The following is a 17,064-nucleotide window of genomic DNA, read 5'->3' as shown; positions in this document are numbered from 1 at the left end:
TGCTGTGAAGTTCCACAGTCATCAGCACTATTTAAGTTTTGAGTTCACACGGGATGTGCCTAAAACTTGATACTGCAAGAAATGTTTTATGTAAAACTGGACTTGGCTTACATTGAAATGCAAAAAGGATTTCATAGCAGTTGTCTCTGAACTGAGGTTTTTTTGTATTTCAGCAGCATTACTAGATGGACTATTAAAAAATTCCATTAAATTAAAATTATTATTAATATTAATATTAAAAAGTCCATTAACTTATGAATTTACATCATTTAAGTGTAGCTAAACACCCTCTACATTCATAGGAAGCAAAATGAATGCAGCTATTTTAAGAGTAAATACTGCACTGTATATAGGTATTGCTTTGCCCTAATTGCTGTAGTGAACCTAAAATGACAGGAGAATGAAAATCTATTTTTGTGCCATTGCACTTTGCTCCACCGCTAAACTGAGCTAAGCTGAAAATGATTAGGGAGCAAGTGTGAGGGATGTGGAGTGTCTTACAACTCTGTGGGTGGTGAGTTCAATGCTGGACAGTGATTTCTAAAAGCCATAAACCTCAGCACTTGGAAAAGTAATAACTGAGTCACTGGTACTGATCAATAACCCTCTCAACCCAATCAGTGGGAGGGAAGCTGGTGGTCCTCACCCAGCACGATGTCGTCCTGGAGACCCTTGCTATAGCCGGAACTCCCACTAAAGCAATTGCTTTGGTTGATTTGGCATGTATTTCTATTTCTTTAAAAACTCAGTACAGCCGTGAAGTTAGTGCATAAACACATCAAAGCAATTGACATGTTATGTGCTTCTACATGTTTTTCCATAAATCAAGCTCTCCCATATTATTTTTTCAGATCCTCAGTGTCCAACCTAGTTAAAATTTGTTTACTTGGCATAATTCTCTCTTTCCTGTTAAAACTTTGATGAAGCTTAAATCATCAATTTCCCAACCACCCATATCATGCAGCACACTATTAAAAGTTTAGGGCTAAGTCTGTCCTAATTTTTGCTCAGCCATCAAAGTATGCTAATGTTCTTTTTTTTTTTTTTTTTTGCTAAGTTGACCCTGACTTGCTAACAGCACTGTAGAAAGAAAGGGAGAAGAGTTTTGTGCATTTGTTTTCTCTCCTGCAGTATTTAGAGTCTTGGAGGCATCGGAATAAGTCTCGTTTGCCATCAAGCATGACCTCTTAAGCCTGTTAGGGAATTATAGTTGTGTTTTGTGTCAGCACTGTGGTTATGTTTTCACCCTCGCAAGAGCTGCGTGGCAGAGTTTTTATAGATCACACAAACACGACAGATGCCACACACGAAAGCAGAAGAAACAAGGTCTGATCTCCTGTTTCGCTCTACTTCTGCACCTCCTCTCCTCCCACCCTCTGTCTTTCTCTTCTCTTTCCTCTGGATCCCTCTCAATCGTTTTCTCTCTTTCTGTCTTTGAACTAGGGATGAAGCTGAGATGGAGTATTTAAAAATAGCTCAGGACCTGGACATGTATGGCGTGAATTACTTTTTAATCAGGGTGAGTCAATGCTGCTTCGCTCCATCATCGCAAAAGCAGGTGATATAAGGGATTTGGAGGTGTGTCAGTTTCACCATGTTGCTATTAATTAAAGAATAGCCTGACTTAACTGATTGCCTTTTGATTCTATTAGTTATATTTTAAGAAATAGGTATATTTTAGGTTAAATATAGTGCTATTTAGCTCTGTATTTTCTAGGTGAGTCATCACAAAAACAACCCTGTAACACAAAGTAATCCACTGGTGGTGGCTATGGCCTTTATCAGTGTGTTCACTAAAAGCCAAGACATTTTGAAGTATCAACAAAAAGTAAAACCCGACTTAAGTAAATAGTTTTCAAGCATTCCTTTTCAGATTAACAAACACAGACTGCATATATACACCTAGCAATTGGCATTGTTTATCACAAATCTAGCAAAAAGTTTTGGCAAGCAGGAGCATCACAAAGCCACTACTGTTTAATGCAGGTACAAATAAATGGTGGCCGGAAGGGTGGTTTCACAGCTGCTTGCCAGTGGCCCTGAACAGCTGGGTAATAAAAAAGCTTTGTTTATTCTGCTGATATGCTTCAGAATAAAAAGGGAACAGATCTTCTCCTGGGAGTAGATGCCCTGGGGCTGCACATATACGAGCCAGACAACAAGCTGACACCCAAGTGCTCCTTTCCTTGGAATGAGATTCGCAATATCTCATACAGCGACAAAGAGGTGGGGAAATCTGCAGTTTAACGTCTTGATATATATTATTTGGACAAAAGAGAAGGTAATTGAAGTCATGGGAGTATAGGAGTGAGAGCTACCACTGTTCAGTGTCGGTTTTCAATCTTTTAATGAATTATGTTAAGCTTACGTTATCTAAGTTTATAATTGATAATACATTACAATAAAAAACATCAGTTAAAATAGGAGAAAAAAAATAATTCCCTGTTGTGTTTCTATGGATTCCAAAGAAACTGTCTTACAGAACAGGTGTGTTTTTTTTATTTTGTCATTTGACGATACATAATTATTATTGATGTTTGATAATACATCTTCTTGTTTCTTCAATGTTTAGTTTACAATCAAACCTCTGGATAAGAAAGCCAACGTTTTCAAGTTCAACTCTTCACGGCTAAGAGTCAACAAGCTGGTGAGTTGAGCTGAGATTCAAGTTGTTTTGACCATGATTAGTAAGTACTGCTTTTCATCAAAACACTTGAGTAGGCTGAAAAACATAAAGACAAATACTAGTAGTTAGTGGGAAATTAGAGTTTTGTAAACCATTTCTGTTATGTAGATCCTCCAGCTATGCATTGGGAACCACGACCTGTTTATGCGCCGGCGGCGGGTGGACTCGCTTGAAGTACAGCAGATGAAGGCTCAGGCCAGAGAAGAGAGGGCAAGAAAACAGGTACCGGTAATAGAAAAGCACAGAAACAGAAGAATGGGTTGAACTTGTTTCCAAATTTCTAGTCAAATACAAACACAAATTTGAACCTGATTTCTCTCTAATAAAAATGGCGTGGTCACACCATGTCATCACATAGTTTTTGCTGCTTTGGTGTATTTCAGTAAAGCTTTGTCACATTGTCTTTTTGTGCATCATCTTTTCCACTTCAGTTACCTTTCCACCTTTATGTTAACAGATCTTTTTTTTAATCTGTCTTCTTACCCGTTTCCATTTTTCCCCCACCATGTAATCTTATGTTTTACCACACTGCTAAATATATATATATGTATAATTCAGGTAGAAAGACAACGTCTGCAAAGGGAGAAACAGCTGCGGGAGGAGGCGGAGAGAGCCAGGGACGAATTGAAAAGGAGACTAATTCAGCTGCAGGATGAAGCTCACATGGCCAATGAGGCACTGGTAAGATTGAGTTGGTTCGATCGTTCTGGAGTTTACCATTGTGTTGATGGCTGTGACACATGCAGTATATGCCAGATTTAAAACAAAATAATTTTCTCTCAACATCAACAATATCTACAGGTAATTTCCTCCGAGTGTACATGCATGTACCTCCCGTTACAGTTTTTTCTTGGACATATCTTCTCTCTGTTTTTAACTTATCTTGTCCTCTATCTGTGTGTGTTTGCCCTTTCGTCCTGCGCTTCCTTCTTCTCTCCAGCTGCGTTTGGAGCAGACGGCAGACCTGCTGGCTGAAAAGGCCCAGATCGCAGAGGAGGAGGCCAAGCTGCTGGCCCAGAAAGCCGCCGAGGCTGAGACAGAGATGCAGCGTATCAAAGTGACTGCCATCCGTGGCCAGGAAGAGCGGCGACTCATGGAACAGAAGATGCTGGAGGCAAAGATGGTAGCCCTCAAGATGGCCGAGGAGTCCGAAAGGAGGTGGGGAGAAGAAGAAGGAGGACTGGGTGGATAAATGTAGAGTGTGTCCTGCTGTGGAGACTATACAGTGTATTTGTTTAGCTTTGTGGCTTTGGCTCAATAAGCAGCATTTCACTCAAATCCTCTCTCTTTGTATCCACATCAGACATTTGCACACAGTACATAATTTTCAGATATAAATAACTTATTCCCACATCTCACTAACTTCCCAAGAGTTGTTTTTCCTTATTGCCAGCTGCAACAGCAAGGATTGTATTGTTGTCACTTTGCAAGCCTGTTTGTCTGTGGTTGTGTGTGTGTGTGTGTGTGTGCACGTGAATATGGTGTATATGTCATTATAGTAAACAGTAAACAGTGTTCCTTGAGGCACCTGTTGTGTCGCAGAAACAACCAAAAGGGCGGTTTTGAGTGCTTTGTTAGGTTTTTATATACCTGTCTGTTTGTGGAAAGAAATGATCAAGATCATGGCTACACTAATTTGCATTCACAGTCATAAATCCTTTTTTAAAATTTCTAGTTGGAATAACAATGAAGTCCTGAGTGGCCCAGGAGCACATCAAAAAATAAGAACTTAAAACTTGTTTAAAATTTTAATTTCAAAGGCATTTTTTTCTGCACTGCAGCTTGAGTCACTCTGTTGCACTACTTTGGTCTGAGGCACGTCATCTGAACTAGAAGCACTAATATTTGTGCTAGTTAACGGATAGTAGCAATACCAAGTGATGGTGGTAGTCCCTGTCAAAGAGTCTCTTTTATAACACCGTAGTACTTGTAAGTTCTACAATACTAAAAGTGTATTTTTTGATCTGGGTTTATCTCTTCCTTGCAAAGCAATTTTGACATTTTCTTTTTTAAACTTCCTGAAGTAGATAAAATCAATCAAGTACACCGTGCGCTCTTGACTTTTCTTATTTCGGTAGCAGTCAGATGGATATAAAGAGAGTGGGACTTGACTGAGTGGTTTTATAAAACTTAATAGATGCCGATCAATTCATTTCCATACAAAAACAATATACATACTAAGAATATCACTTTACAGCCTCTACTTCACAGTTTATTAGGCAATCATTTCAAATGGATACCATTAACCACTTCTCAGTAACTGGAATTTTTGGATGAGCACTTTTCTGCAACAGAGAAAATTTAAACCTGTGGTACTCAACATGTAAATGACTCTGTCCACTCAAACCCTCGAGGCACGTAGCTCCCCCACAACTGCTGAATGTTCAGGAACACAATCAAAAGAAATGTAATCTCTCGCATGTAACACTTTTATATCTTTGTGCGGATACTCGATGGTGAAATAATGGAGTCGGGAATGATTGTCTTCTGGGGTCATACATCAATCATCTACGTAATAACAAAGTGACATTCCAGGTTCACTGAGTACCAGTGTACCAATTATGTAAGATAATTTTTGGATTTGGTTTAGATAATTCTGTTTCCTTGGAAGGACTGGGAGGTGAACGAAAGAATAAAGTATCAATCTCTCTGTCTGTTTATACCTCAGGGCCAAGGAGGCTGAGCAGCTGAAACAGGACCTGCTGGAAGCCAGGGATTCTGAGCGCAGAGCAAAAAACAAGCTGCTGGAGATTACCAGCAAGGCTGTCTATGTGGTAACTGACCCAAGGCACACACACAGGCTTGATCTTCACATATTCTTCAAACGCATAGGTAGATAACGTAATTCATGCAGTACATAGTATCTGAAAAGGTCAGATATGAGTGTTCACGATCAAACAGGGAGGCTGAAACTATTCACAATCTGTTTTCAGAAATACATCAGTAAGCCAATAATCAAGTAAAATGACCATATATTTTCTCATATTACCGAATCAGTTATACCATTTTACCTTTTGATCTGTGTACAGAGGATCAGAAAAGATAAAAGATATGCCCTTCATGACATCCTAAAGCACAAAATGATGTCACAAACCCCAACACACTTTTCCTACATGCATGCAAAACCAAAAAAAGCAGCATAATCATACATTATTGAGAATTTAAAGGAATGTCTGCTTAAAAATAACCAATACACCATTCATTGCATCTCTGTGTTTATAAAGATCACTCTAAATGTAATATACTTTTTTGTAATTTATATTTCTAAAGATTATGTTTCCTCCATAGTTCTTTGATATACTTTATGTATAATTTCCTAAAAGATTATCCATAAAAAATAACAAGTGACACAGAGAGAAAATATCTTCTGTGGAAAACCATCAACAAATGGTGGTGCAGGTGCACATGCAGTGTAGTTTCACAGAATGATAATGTATCCCCATCTGGAAAATTGTGTGTTGTGGGTCTTAAATATGACATGAGCATATAGGGTTACCAGTTTTATCTGGACTCCTTAAAACACACATGTTCACACACTGACACATGCAATTGTTTTCATACAAAGCCAAACAGAACAGGAGATACTTGCAAAAGACCAGGCACCACATCAGGCAGCCTACACAAGGGCTTTCAACATGTTAAAAACCCACACATTCCACATTCATTAGCCTGTGCGCGCACACACACACACACACACACACACACACACACACACACACACACACACACACACACACACACAGAGATACTGGTGATTGATATAATATGAATGAGGATCCTAAAGAAATATATAAAGACATACTAGTGCACTTACACATTACACAATTTACATTTTGGTGTATTAGGTTGTGACATATGCATTTCAAAAAATTTAATCAAACCCTAAAAGCACATTTTTATCAGCTCATGTGCCCTTCTTCACTTTGTCTGTTACTATTGTGTCCTTGTGTCATATTTTCACACATTGTTGCTCATACACTCTGCAAAAACCACATATTTTTATTCTGTCTTGCTCGCTTTTGTTTCTCTTTCTATCATTTTTATGTCTGAAAGTAATGCCTTTTTTCCCCTATTTGTAATTTAAGATTACTGTCACTTCATAAACCTCTACCTCATTGTTTTTTTTTTCCAATCCTAGTCCCCAGGACTGGCACCTGACAGCATGCCTCAAGATGTCAGCTTCAGTAGAGAAAACCTCAGTTTTGACTTTAAAGATACTGACATGAAACGTCTATCCATGGAGATCGAGAAGGAGAAGTAAGTAGCCAATTCTGTGCTGATCCTACTTATTATTTTGACTTAAAACTGCACCTTCTCACTTTCTGGTTGTGTGGCTCCACCTATTTGCAGTTGTCATTGGAAGGAATTAATCAGTTGAAAAGAAATACATATTTTAAGTGCTTTTGAATAACCTCAGAATATGCTTGAGAAAGATTTAAATTGGTCCAGGAGCACCATCATTTTAAATATGCACATTTTAATTCAGGGCTCTGGTGAATATTTGACCCCTCAGCATTAACTGCAGTTGTTCTGCTGCCCGTATTTGGCCATTTTATTTCAGTAGTTCTTGTAGGTCACTGTTTGCAGACAGGAAAAAGTACATTTTGACAAGTGTGACCCTGACTGTACGGTTGGGTAAATTACCTGGGTCTTAGTTGTCATCTAATTGGGTAATTAGTTTTTTTTTTTTTTTCAAAGAGTAGGATTGCAGGGCAGCAGCTAGCTGGTAATTTTTCACAAAACCAGAAAACTGCAGCGGAGTTGAGAGACACATGCTGTAAAATAGCTGATTGATTTTTGTTGTTTTTCATTTAAGTATTTCTGGTAGCTAAAATAATAATTAAAAAAACAAACACTTGTATACATGTAAAAGTGAAATATTTGAACAACAGGGTGAGAGTAATGTACTAAAAAAATTATTACAGTGTAAATTCAGGTTTTTACGAATGTGTTTCTCTCTAAAATAGCAATTCAGGTCAGTGAGAGGCAACTGATTTATCCAGAAGAGAACTGCATTATGATGAACTTGTCCACTGTACAAACCTGAAACCTATGTGTAATAGCTGACCTGTACGATGTGTAGAGCACAAAAAATTAGTTACAGTCAAATGACAGGTCATCGATTTATTAATGGAGATACTTTTAATGTGCCTCATGCAGAAATGCATGTGCTGCTCTTATTTTTTCTGCAGGAATAGTGGGTCTCTGGGTACGTAGTAATTTAATCTTACACACTAACTCAGGTCCCATTAATATCTGCGTTTTGATAGACATTTCAATATGGTATTAAATTGCCCTGATAGAAGTAAAAAAAAAAGAAAGAAAGAAAGAAAGAAAGAAAATGAAGGAAGAAGAGAAGAAAATGAGAATGTACATGAAGTCAGGATGTGTGTGAACTACTTTGCAAAACCCATGCAGAGATTTTTTTGTGTTCCAATGTCTGTGTAGAAATGTGTCTAAAAGCTAAAACACTGAAGAATGTAAACACGCATGCATGTATACTTTTTGTATCGGGGGGTTCTCCTCCCTCCCTCTGACATTACATGTTAAGTTCAGTTCAGTTCTGCTCTGTTTCATTAAAATACCAGTGTTATTGATTGGAACAGAAATACAGAAATGTACAATTTCTAGGAAACAATGTGTTGCAAATCTTATTCATGTAATGCATAATTCATTTAAATAAGTTGCTCCACAAATGTTGCATTCTGAAAAGTAAACTCATGTAAATACATATGCACAAAAATTCTCCTTTCCACACATCTCAGTTCTTTAGTAAGTACAGACAGTAGCATTTTAACAATGGTACACACTGCTAGTAAGTCTGGTTTGTTGTGCCTGATGCGTGTGTTTTCAGCAGTTTCACCATTACTATAGTGTGCTAAAGTAGCAAGTGATAAAAATTATTTATTACATTTTTCCAGCTCATTTTCCCCCTCTGCATTCACACGCATACCCAGCTCCACTTGATTAAAATTTCTCCACATTGTTGCCAACTTTATTACAATAAGAAGAGATCATTTAAAATGACTGAACATGATTTATTGAAGAAGAGAGTTTGAGTTTCTATTTGACTATTAGACTTCAATGAAGCTACATAGCAGAGCAGAGTGTGGCAATGGTAGGAAGTAGGACAGGACCCCCCGGAGTCCACATGTTTATGGTGGCAGAGATGAAGCAGGTGGAAGCCGAGATGGGAAGGACGTGGGTTGCAGGAAAGAGAGTCGGAGAGTTAGAATGACAGAGGAGCAGTGAGGTTTAAAGCACACAGAACACAAGCTAATTGGCTGACAGGAAGAAAGAAGAATAAAAATTGGTGATAGAAATGAGCGATGATGACAAAATTCAGTTTGAAAGTGTGGGAAAGAGGAAGTCATGGACAGGATAGACTAGCAGCACAGACTCCCAAGAATGCAGGCAAATGTGGGAATACAGATCTTCATTATTGAACTTGCACATAAGCTTCTTTTAGTGATTTTTTTCAAAGCGCCCATTTTTTAATGCCCAAAAAGTTACACACTTTTTTCTCCCAGCAGCACATTCAGCTCATCACTTGGCAGCAGAATGAGCTGCACATGCAAACGTACTAGATCTTTGAAGATATAATAATTTTTAAATGCGAATATAGCTGAAATCAAAGGTTAGCTATTGCCTTTAGCTTATCTACGTAGCGATTACATCACAGTGGGAAAATAAGGATTTTATCAAAACATCAACTTGGTCAACAGTCACTGTTTCATGCTCATTCTATTGTCTGATACCAGAAACTGAAAATTATGTGATGAAAACAGCCTTCTTGGGTATTATATGCAAGGACAGAAGGACAGCTGACACAGTGATGTCATGGATATGCTAATTACCGCGAGATGTCACTGTGGCAGGCTTTAGCTACTTCCTACAGACTGCTGGCAGTACATTTTCAAATGGAAAAGGACATTCTGTCTTTATCTTTAGTTAAACAGAATTTATATCAAAACTTGAATCCACATATTCTGTCTTTTTGTACGATGTCATATTATAGTGTTATACCGCTTTTAAAGCCAAACTTTTAATGTGTCCTTTGGCCTATTTGATATGAAATCATATGGTGTAATTCTGGACTTAATTTAACCTTATTGTCACTGTGTTTATTCTTAATGACCATGGAAATAATGGCTGTTTCTCAACTGGCAATTTGTTCATGCATAGGGTTGAGTACATGGAGAAGAGCAAGCACCTGCAGGAACAGCTGAATGAGCTGAAGACGGAAATTGAAAGTCTGAAGCTGAAAGAGAGGGAGACTTCTCTAGACATCATTCACAATCAGAACACAGAACAGGGGACCAGCAAGCACAGTAACTTTAAAAAGGTAACTCCCAGCTCAGCTGCCACATAAACATACACAGTCCTTAAAAAATAAGATGTTTCCCAGTAACCTTGGCTTGTCTGTCCATATTTGTGTTCACACAGAAATAGTTTTCAATAGGCCTTCAGATCCAAAACAGAAATCTGATTACCTCTGCTGTTTACCTCGAGGTTATATATTGGAAAAACGAATAATCAGATATTACACTACATAAATAAACACCCACACATCTGACAAAAAAAACCATCTTTCTGAATTTTGAAAGTAAAATTTCAAGATGTCAGTGGGTGCATGGGCACTAGCAGTGCAGTTGCAGAGGAGAAGAGATAAGAAAGTGTGAGTAAAGCTGTCTCAGCAGCTACTACTATTTCAAGCTAATCTGACTTTAGTTTTAGGGGGAGGCAAACTGCTACTGATGCCAGGTACATGTGATCATTATTTTAATTAAAAACAGCAAATCTTGAAGCATAAAGTGGTTCTGGAAGTGAAGCAAATGCATTGGATATTTTTCTCATGGTTAATGAATATAAATGAGCACTAAAACATCTAATGAAGTGAGAAACACATCACTACATTTACAGTTATTTAAGCCATTCAACTGCTATCCAATGAGCTTACATGAGCCACATTTACAGTATTATGAAGTTTAAATAAACTCTGAATACTTCCTGGATGGCCCCCTCCTATTGTAGCGACAACAACTGTATATAAAAGATGGACTTAGCAACCAGGTCTAAAAAAATAAAGCTGTTGTTTCTAGTAGCAGGGCAACGACTATATGTGCAAAAACAAGTATTCATGAATTTATGGTCTCAGTCACTCAAGTCTTATTGAGCCATTTTGTAAATTATGGTGCTCATTTGAGTCAAAAAGAAGGTTAAAGCAGGGTAAGCTACAGGGGTTATGTTTGTGATTGACAGGCAGCCATGAGCATGCAGTGCGATGTATTTCCAAATCATATATACCTGTTGCTGTGACACATCTGGTTCCAAAGACAAAAAATGCACCAGATAAAGAGGTCAGCTCAAGGCTTCACGTTGGAACAACAGGTGACGTCACAGTAGCCTACTTGTGTCCATCTTTTAGGTACAGTCTTTGTGAAAATCTGTGCGTTTGCATTCATCTTATAGCAACTCCATTAGTATTAGCGATTTCATCTCACCCAGTCTCTGGTTTAGTAATGATATAAAAACAGTAGATGTGACAGGCTCTTGGCCTGTGGGATATTTCATAATTGATTGGTCAAAGTCAGCAGCATTGTTATAAAAAGATTATATTTCCGCTGTCCTCTGATGAACTGGCAGATTAGACTTGTTCTCCTTTATCCTACCACTCCAGTATCTCTCTAATTTAAATAAAAGTATCAAATAAAAATTTGGGTTGTTCACAGCACATTGTGTAACAAAAGAGCCCACCCTCCTTCGTTTTGTCTCTGAGTGTAAAATACGCTTGTTAGGGGGAGCACTAATTGATTTTTGCTTGGTGATTAGTCATTTGGATTGATGGGGGCACCTCTGACATGCAAGTGGAAAAGGAGCTGAGTTAAAAGTGTTGCTTTAATTGAACCAGAGGCGTTGGCATTTATCTTGTTAGTGAGGGAAGGGGCCAGGCCTCGTGGCATTGCAGGGGGAAGGGAAAAGAAATCAAGAGTGAGGAAGCTAAGTCAGCTTTGCTAAAAGAGGTGAGAAGTTTAGGGAAGGCGGGGGGCGCACTAAAAAGGAAGAGGAGTTTGAAGGAGGCTGAGTCACAGATAAGTTCCAAGAATGCACTGTGAAGTTAGTGACCAGGGGGTGGTTGGGGTGAGGAGGAGACGGTGGGAAAAGAAGAGCAGAGGGAATGTGGAACGAAGCACAGATCACTGAGCCCAAAGCATCAGGACCAGCTGCAACCCCGGGCAAAGTTTTCTCCTCCCAGACTCACTCTCCCCCTTTGGATGATTAATGAACGTTCCTTTGACACGGCACAGTGCCTTTGCACTTCATCCAGGCCACAGTTTCTGTTTTGTTAGCACCAGGGCTTACAGAGAGCTCATTCTCTGTAAATAAGTCTCAATACAAGAGCTTTAGAGATTCTGTGTGAAGTTTAAGAGAGGCAGTGCTTTTTTTATGCTATATGTGGCAGTCCATTCAGACCGTATGAAGTGGCAGACAAAGGAGGTTAGCTATTGTACAAAAGCATTTCTTTTCTGGAAATATCTTGCTGCTGTGTCTTTCATAGCACTAATACCTGGAACATCGAGGAAAGAGTTTTTGCTCTTTCTAAAGTGGAGTTTGTGACCAGTGTGGAGAAAAATGCTCGAGAGTTAGATACAGATAAGCATGCGGTCAGACTTTAACACACACAAATATAGCTCAGGCTTTCTGTCAGCAGGGACACTAGAAGGTGATCAGTAAACATAACACTGCTAATCCATCCCTTCCCACACATTATCTGTTTGGATTTGCTTAAGTCCCTCAATCAGCACATTCCCCAGAAAAAACTGGATTTCCTGAACTGTCCTCCTTCATCCCCCGTGTAATATTGACTTTGGCAGTCGGTTTAATTCCCTTTGCCCTGCAGATGTTAAAAAGAGAAACTAGTTTGCCCAGCCAATTTGCCTTGGTGCGGTCTTATGCAGTATTAGATAAGTCAACGGTTAGCTTCACCTGAATGGTTAAAGCACAGCCAGTGACCCGAATTAATCCATCACCAGCTCATTTAAACCTGGAGAGAAAGACAATTAACAGTTTTTTCTCTGACTGGCATTGATCTCCCACTTCTCTCCTCATCTGTTTGATTGTCTGTAGCAGAGAGCTGGAAAACCTGCAAAGTTGTGTTGTACCCTGATTGAGTTGTAAACCTTAATAGAGGCAGATTTTCTTTCAGTTTCTGGATATTATAATCTATGTAGGGTGTATCAACAACATTGCATGCCTTTACACCATCAGAGATTCATTACAATCAGAATAACCTTCGGGGTATATTTGCAGTAAACACGCCAAAGAATCTCCAATTATCCTCTTCTTGTGATCATTTAGTCTTTTGATTAGTCAAGGGAAACAAGTCAGATTATGTGTTTGGCTTTTCTAGTGTCTAATTAAAAGTGCTTCATCAGAGAAATAATTGGATTACACATGCATGTGTGTACATTCAGAATTACAGCTACCTGCTAACCAATTTTTTGTCAAATCACATTTCTTATTGTGTCAGTATGTATAAGCATGTTGACCATCTGCACGCTGCACTCTTTTTATGGTGTCTTGGTTGAAAGTCAGGGTCTTGCACACACTGTGTGTATTGGGAATAGACAGAAGGATTAGATCAGGCAAAAAGGCTAAGGGAAAGGCCAGGCGATGACTTTCATGATCAGAATCTCCAATAAAGAATTTCTGTCTTTTTACTTATTTTGATTGCTTGCCAGAATACTCCTCCTCTTGTGTTTATTTTTACCCCTCATATAAAACCTCACCACACCTTTGTTATTGATTCTTACACAGCTTACACTACAGAGCACCAAGTCCAGGGTTGCCTTCTTTGAGGAACTTTAAACAACAGAGCTGCAGAGATGAGGATGAACAACTGCCAAGAACCTCTTCTATATGCACTCCTGGTCAGTTGAAAAGACAGATCACCCTGCAAGGCTTTATGGTTTTCTTCCTCCTAAAAAACACTGTGGACAAAAAGACAAAACAAAAAAATGCCCACTGCCTTAATCTGCACCAAATCTTCGTGCCTTGCGTATGCACAAACAAGAATGCATGCCTGTTCCTGCACTAAATCTTAAATTCATTCTTAAAATGAGTGCTTGTTTACAGTGAGAGTGTGTTTCATACAGCACAAGCTCCAGGAATGTTTTGAAGTGAACTTGTGTGTGGGATTTGTTATTGTCAGAGAATAAGCATTGACAGTGAAAAAGGGAGTGAAACTGCACTGTTCCTTTTCGACTCTGAGTCTGATATGGTTATATTTGTGGTGCTTAAATTGGTTATTATATCTTGCCCAGCTCTGTATTGTCCGATTGCAGAGCTGTTTCACAATTCAAGAAGAAATTAACGTGAACAGATCTGAGCAAGAGAGGTGATGATTACATATCGATCCCACTTTGAAGCAAATGTTTAATATTTAGTGTTGTAAACAACAACTGATCTTAAACTTCCCGCTGCTTCAACACTGACCATTTGTTATAGTCAACTTTACTGATAATCCCAATGGATTCCGCCGTTGAAATTGAATGTTTGACCATTAAATACTGGTCATTTAGGGAGCCATTTTAATTTTATTGTTTGTGGTTTCTTTTTCTCAACACTAAAATGTATCTTTATAACCAGGAATTTGCCTTAGCTGTGTTGTGTGAGCAGTGTTTGTCTCAGAAAGCATGTCCATGTGTTAATCATGAGGCCTTAATACCTACATATATGTATTGTATACATAGAGATGTCACGCTACATATCTCTAGCTGCCTTGCGCATATAGTTATTGTGTCCTTACATAATGCACCGGGTGCACTGTGTTATACTCTTGAAAATGAGGAAATGGTCATTTTTACTAGGTGGTTCTTGGAATTTAAACTGGATCAAGGAAGTGTAATACCTTAGATGTGAGCTTTTGTCACATCTGAGATCCATCTCAGCTTTTTTATTGTATTTTCTGTTTTTTGTTTTTTTTGTTTTTACTTTTTTGTGACCACAACCACTTTTTTAAAAACATAAATTAGCATCTATTTTGAATTAATGTGTCTTTTTGAATTAATGTGTTCTTTCCCACTGAAAGCAATTTATTCTGGAGAATTATAATGTGATATATATATATATATATATATATATATATATATATATATATATATATATATATACACACACACACCTACCTTCTGACTGCATTTAGCAAGGATAATAAGCAGTATTTAATGAAACTGTGGGTGAAGTTACAGTATCTATTTTACGTATCCATACATTTTCATAAAAACATGAGATTTGTAAGTTTTGCATATCAAATAAAAGTATATCAGGTATGATTTTTGTGTGTGTTGTGAATTTCTTTTCACATCAAACGACTTTTTCTTATTATGGCAGACTTTGATGAATGTCAGCTTTGATATGGCTGGTGCACCCAGATGATTTTCACTTAACCCAAAAAGACATTCAATTACACCTTTAAAAAATCAAGTGTTATGTAAGCGCCCTCCATCCTGTGCCAGATCACATACTTTGCTTCCTTGAGTGACAAGGTGCTTGCGTATGTGTGTTTGTATGCCTATGGATGTGTGGGAGAGCGCCATGTGATGCATGGCCCCTGCAGTCATTTTCATGCCTCTGTGTGTTGTGTGTCACCGCATTAACCCTTAAATGTATGTTTCTGCTTGTGGCTTTGTGTCTCTCAGTCAGAATGACTTGCACTGAGTTCAAGGGGCTTCTCCATAACCATGCCTCCTCTGGTCTGCAACTGAAGTATGGCTACCTTTGGTTTGTAAGTGTTGTGACACTTTAAGCAGTGTCTTCAGGAGCTTAGCCCCTGCAGAGGGACAAGGGTGGAGAGTGTGCAGGGCTATCAGACAAACTGACAGATACACAGATTCTTCTTCATTGCTGCCTCCCCCTCAACATGTCTCTGAGGGAGAGTGAAAAGGGGCGGGGATGGGGAGGATCACATCTTTTGTCATTTATCCATTCTCAGAGGATCACAGTTAATGTCACACCTGCACACAGCGATGTGAGTACACAAATACACAACTTGCAGCATATTGGAAAAGGTTTGCAGTTTACCACAGGGCTGGGGAAGCTGACGAGCACTGCACTGAATCTGCCAAGTGCTTGAATTTAGCACAAGCACAAACAATAGGGAAAACCCTTCTCACATAATCCAGGGATAGCCTGCATTTAGGGAACCAATTCATGGATCAAATGTATGATGCAGTAGCAGTTTTACTGGCTGCTACTATAACCATTAAAATATCTTTATTATACTTTTACAATTTACGATGTAAATGTAAGGATATAGCCATGTAATAAACGTTAACTGCCAGTGCCTAATTAAATTTTGAATTGAACCGTTAAATTACTTTGCGGGTAGATGCACTGATTATTTTCATGTACCAAACACAAAAGATTTAGTAGAAAACTCACAAGAACTCTTAAGATGTTTAATACATATAGCTCAACCCTTTTTTCAAGCATGTACAAATTAAGTAATCAAAAATGCCTTTCATTTATTTTATTTTACTAAATGATGTTGCATGTAGCTTAGGTAAAAAACCAAATAGGTACTGTTGTTATGTAGCTTCCTAATTCAAATGCATAGGCATCAGAAAAATAGAGAATATGGTTTCATTTATAAAACTGTGCATAGGATCCGTACTAAAATAGGAAATGCACAAAAGCAGAAAACGCCTCTAGAATATTGATGTGTGAAATAATCCTGCTGATCAGTGGCTCTTTATCATGGAAACAAGCAAGAGAACAACAAGAGGCTCATTGTCCAGAAAATGTGTTTATGGATTCCTCAGTTTTAGTTCCAGTTTATGTTATTGCCAAAGATACTTGTAAAAATCTCATATTAATATATTATTAATCCTCATATTTAACAGTTTCAGGAATTGTTAGGTTATTACTACCATCAACATTTTAGCAAACTTTCAGTGACCAGCTTATCCCAACCGGAAACATTTTCTTTCACGTCTCATCTGCCGTGTCCTCCCGTGACATTTTGAGCTCCACAAACTAAACCATCCATTGTGTGTTTTATCTGCACCAGCTATGGTGGGGCTTGCTACATCCTGTGGGCTTATCAACTGCTTCCTCAAATCTACTTCCATTTGCTAATCTCTTCCCACCCATACCTGTCCTAATATATGCCAGCTATGAAATCCTTTAGTCTTTTCCCTTTATATTGTTATGGACAAATCCAGCAGTATATTTAAATCAGGTGACAAATCTATTTCTTCCTGAGCGATTTTTTTACTTGAGCTTTTATGTTAGCTGTCTTGGTAAGCTTAGACAACTGTCTAAGCATACCAGTCCTCGCCATAAAAACACTCATTTATCAACTTCATAAGTTGGCA

The 17,064-nt window shown here is 38.3% G+C and overlaps 1 protein-coding gene across 3 annotated transcripts in view; it reads left to right on the top strand.

The window, feature by feature from the left end:
- The window catches only part of nf2a (NF2, moesin-ezrin-radixin like (MERLIN) tumor suppressor a), a 32,416-nt gene extending 17,385 nt beyond the window's left edge, over positions 1-15,031 (top strand). For all 3 annotated transcript variants that reach the window (XM_080893518.1, XM_080893519.1, XM_080893520.1), the window contains 10 exons: positions 1,444-1,519; positions 2,092-2,226; positions 2,573-2,647; positions 2,795-2,908; positions 3,245-3,367; positions 3,627-3,844; positions 5,355-5,460; positions 6,825-6,943; positions 9,872-10,031; positions 13,505-15,031. In XM_080893518.1, the coding sequence (XP_080749644.1) occupies positions 1,444-1,519; positions 2,092-2,226; positions 2,573-2,647; positions 2,795-2,908; positions 3,245-3,367; positions 3,627-3,844; positions 5,355-5,460; positions 6,825-6,943; positions 9,872-10,031; positions 13,505-13,555 (1,177 nt within the window). In that variant the 3' untranslated portion in view covers positions 13,556-15,031. The remainder of the gene's footprint in view (positions 1-1,443; positions 1,520-2,091; positions 2,227-2,572; positions 2,648-2,794; positions 2,909-3,244; positions 3,368-3,626; positions 3,845-5,354; positions 5,461-6,824; positions 6,944-9,871; positions 10,032-13,504) is intronic.
- Positions 15,032-17,064: the final 2,033 nt, after the last annotated feature.

This window comes from Rhamphochromis sp. 'chilingali' (genome assembly GCF_963969265.1).
Source record: "Rhamphochromis sp. 'chilingali' genome assembly, chromosome: 10".
In the NCBI taxonomy this organism is placed as follows: domain Eukaryota; kingdom Metazoa; phylum Chordata; class Actinopteri; order Cichliformes; family Cichlidae; genus Rhamphochromis; species Rhamphochromis sp. 'chilingali'.
Note: the sequence above shows the minus strand (reverse complement) of the source record. Positions and strands in the feature narration are given on the sequence as shown.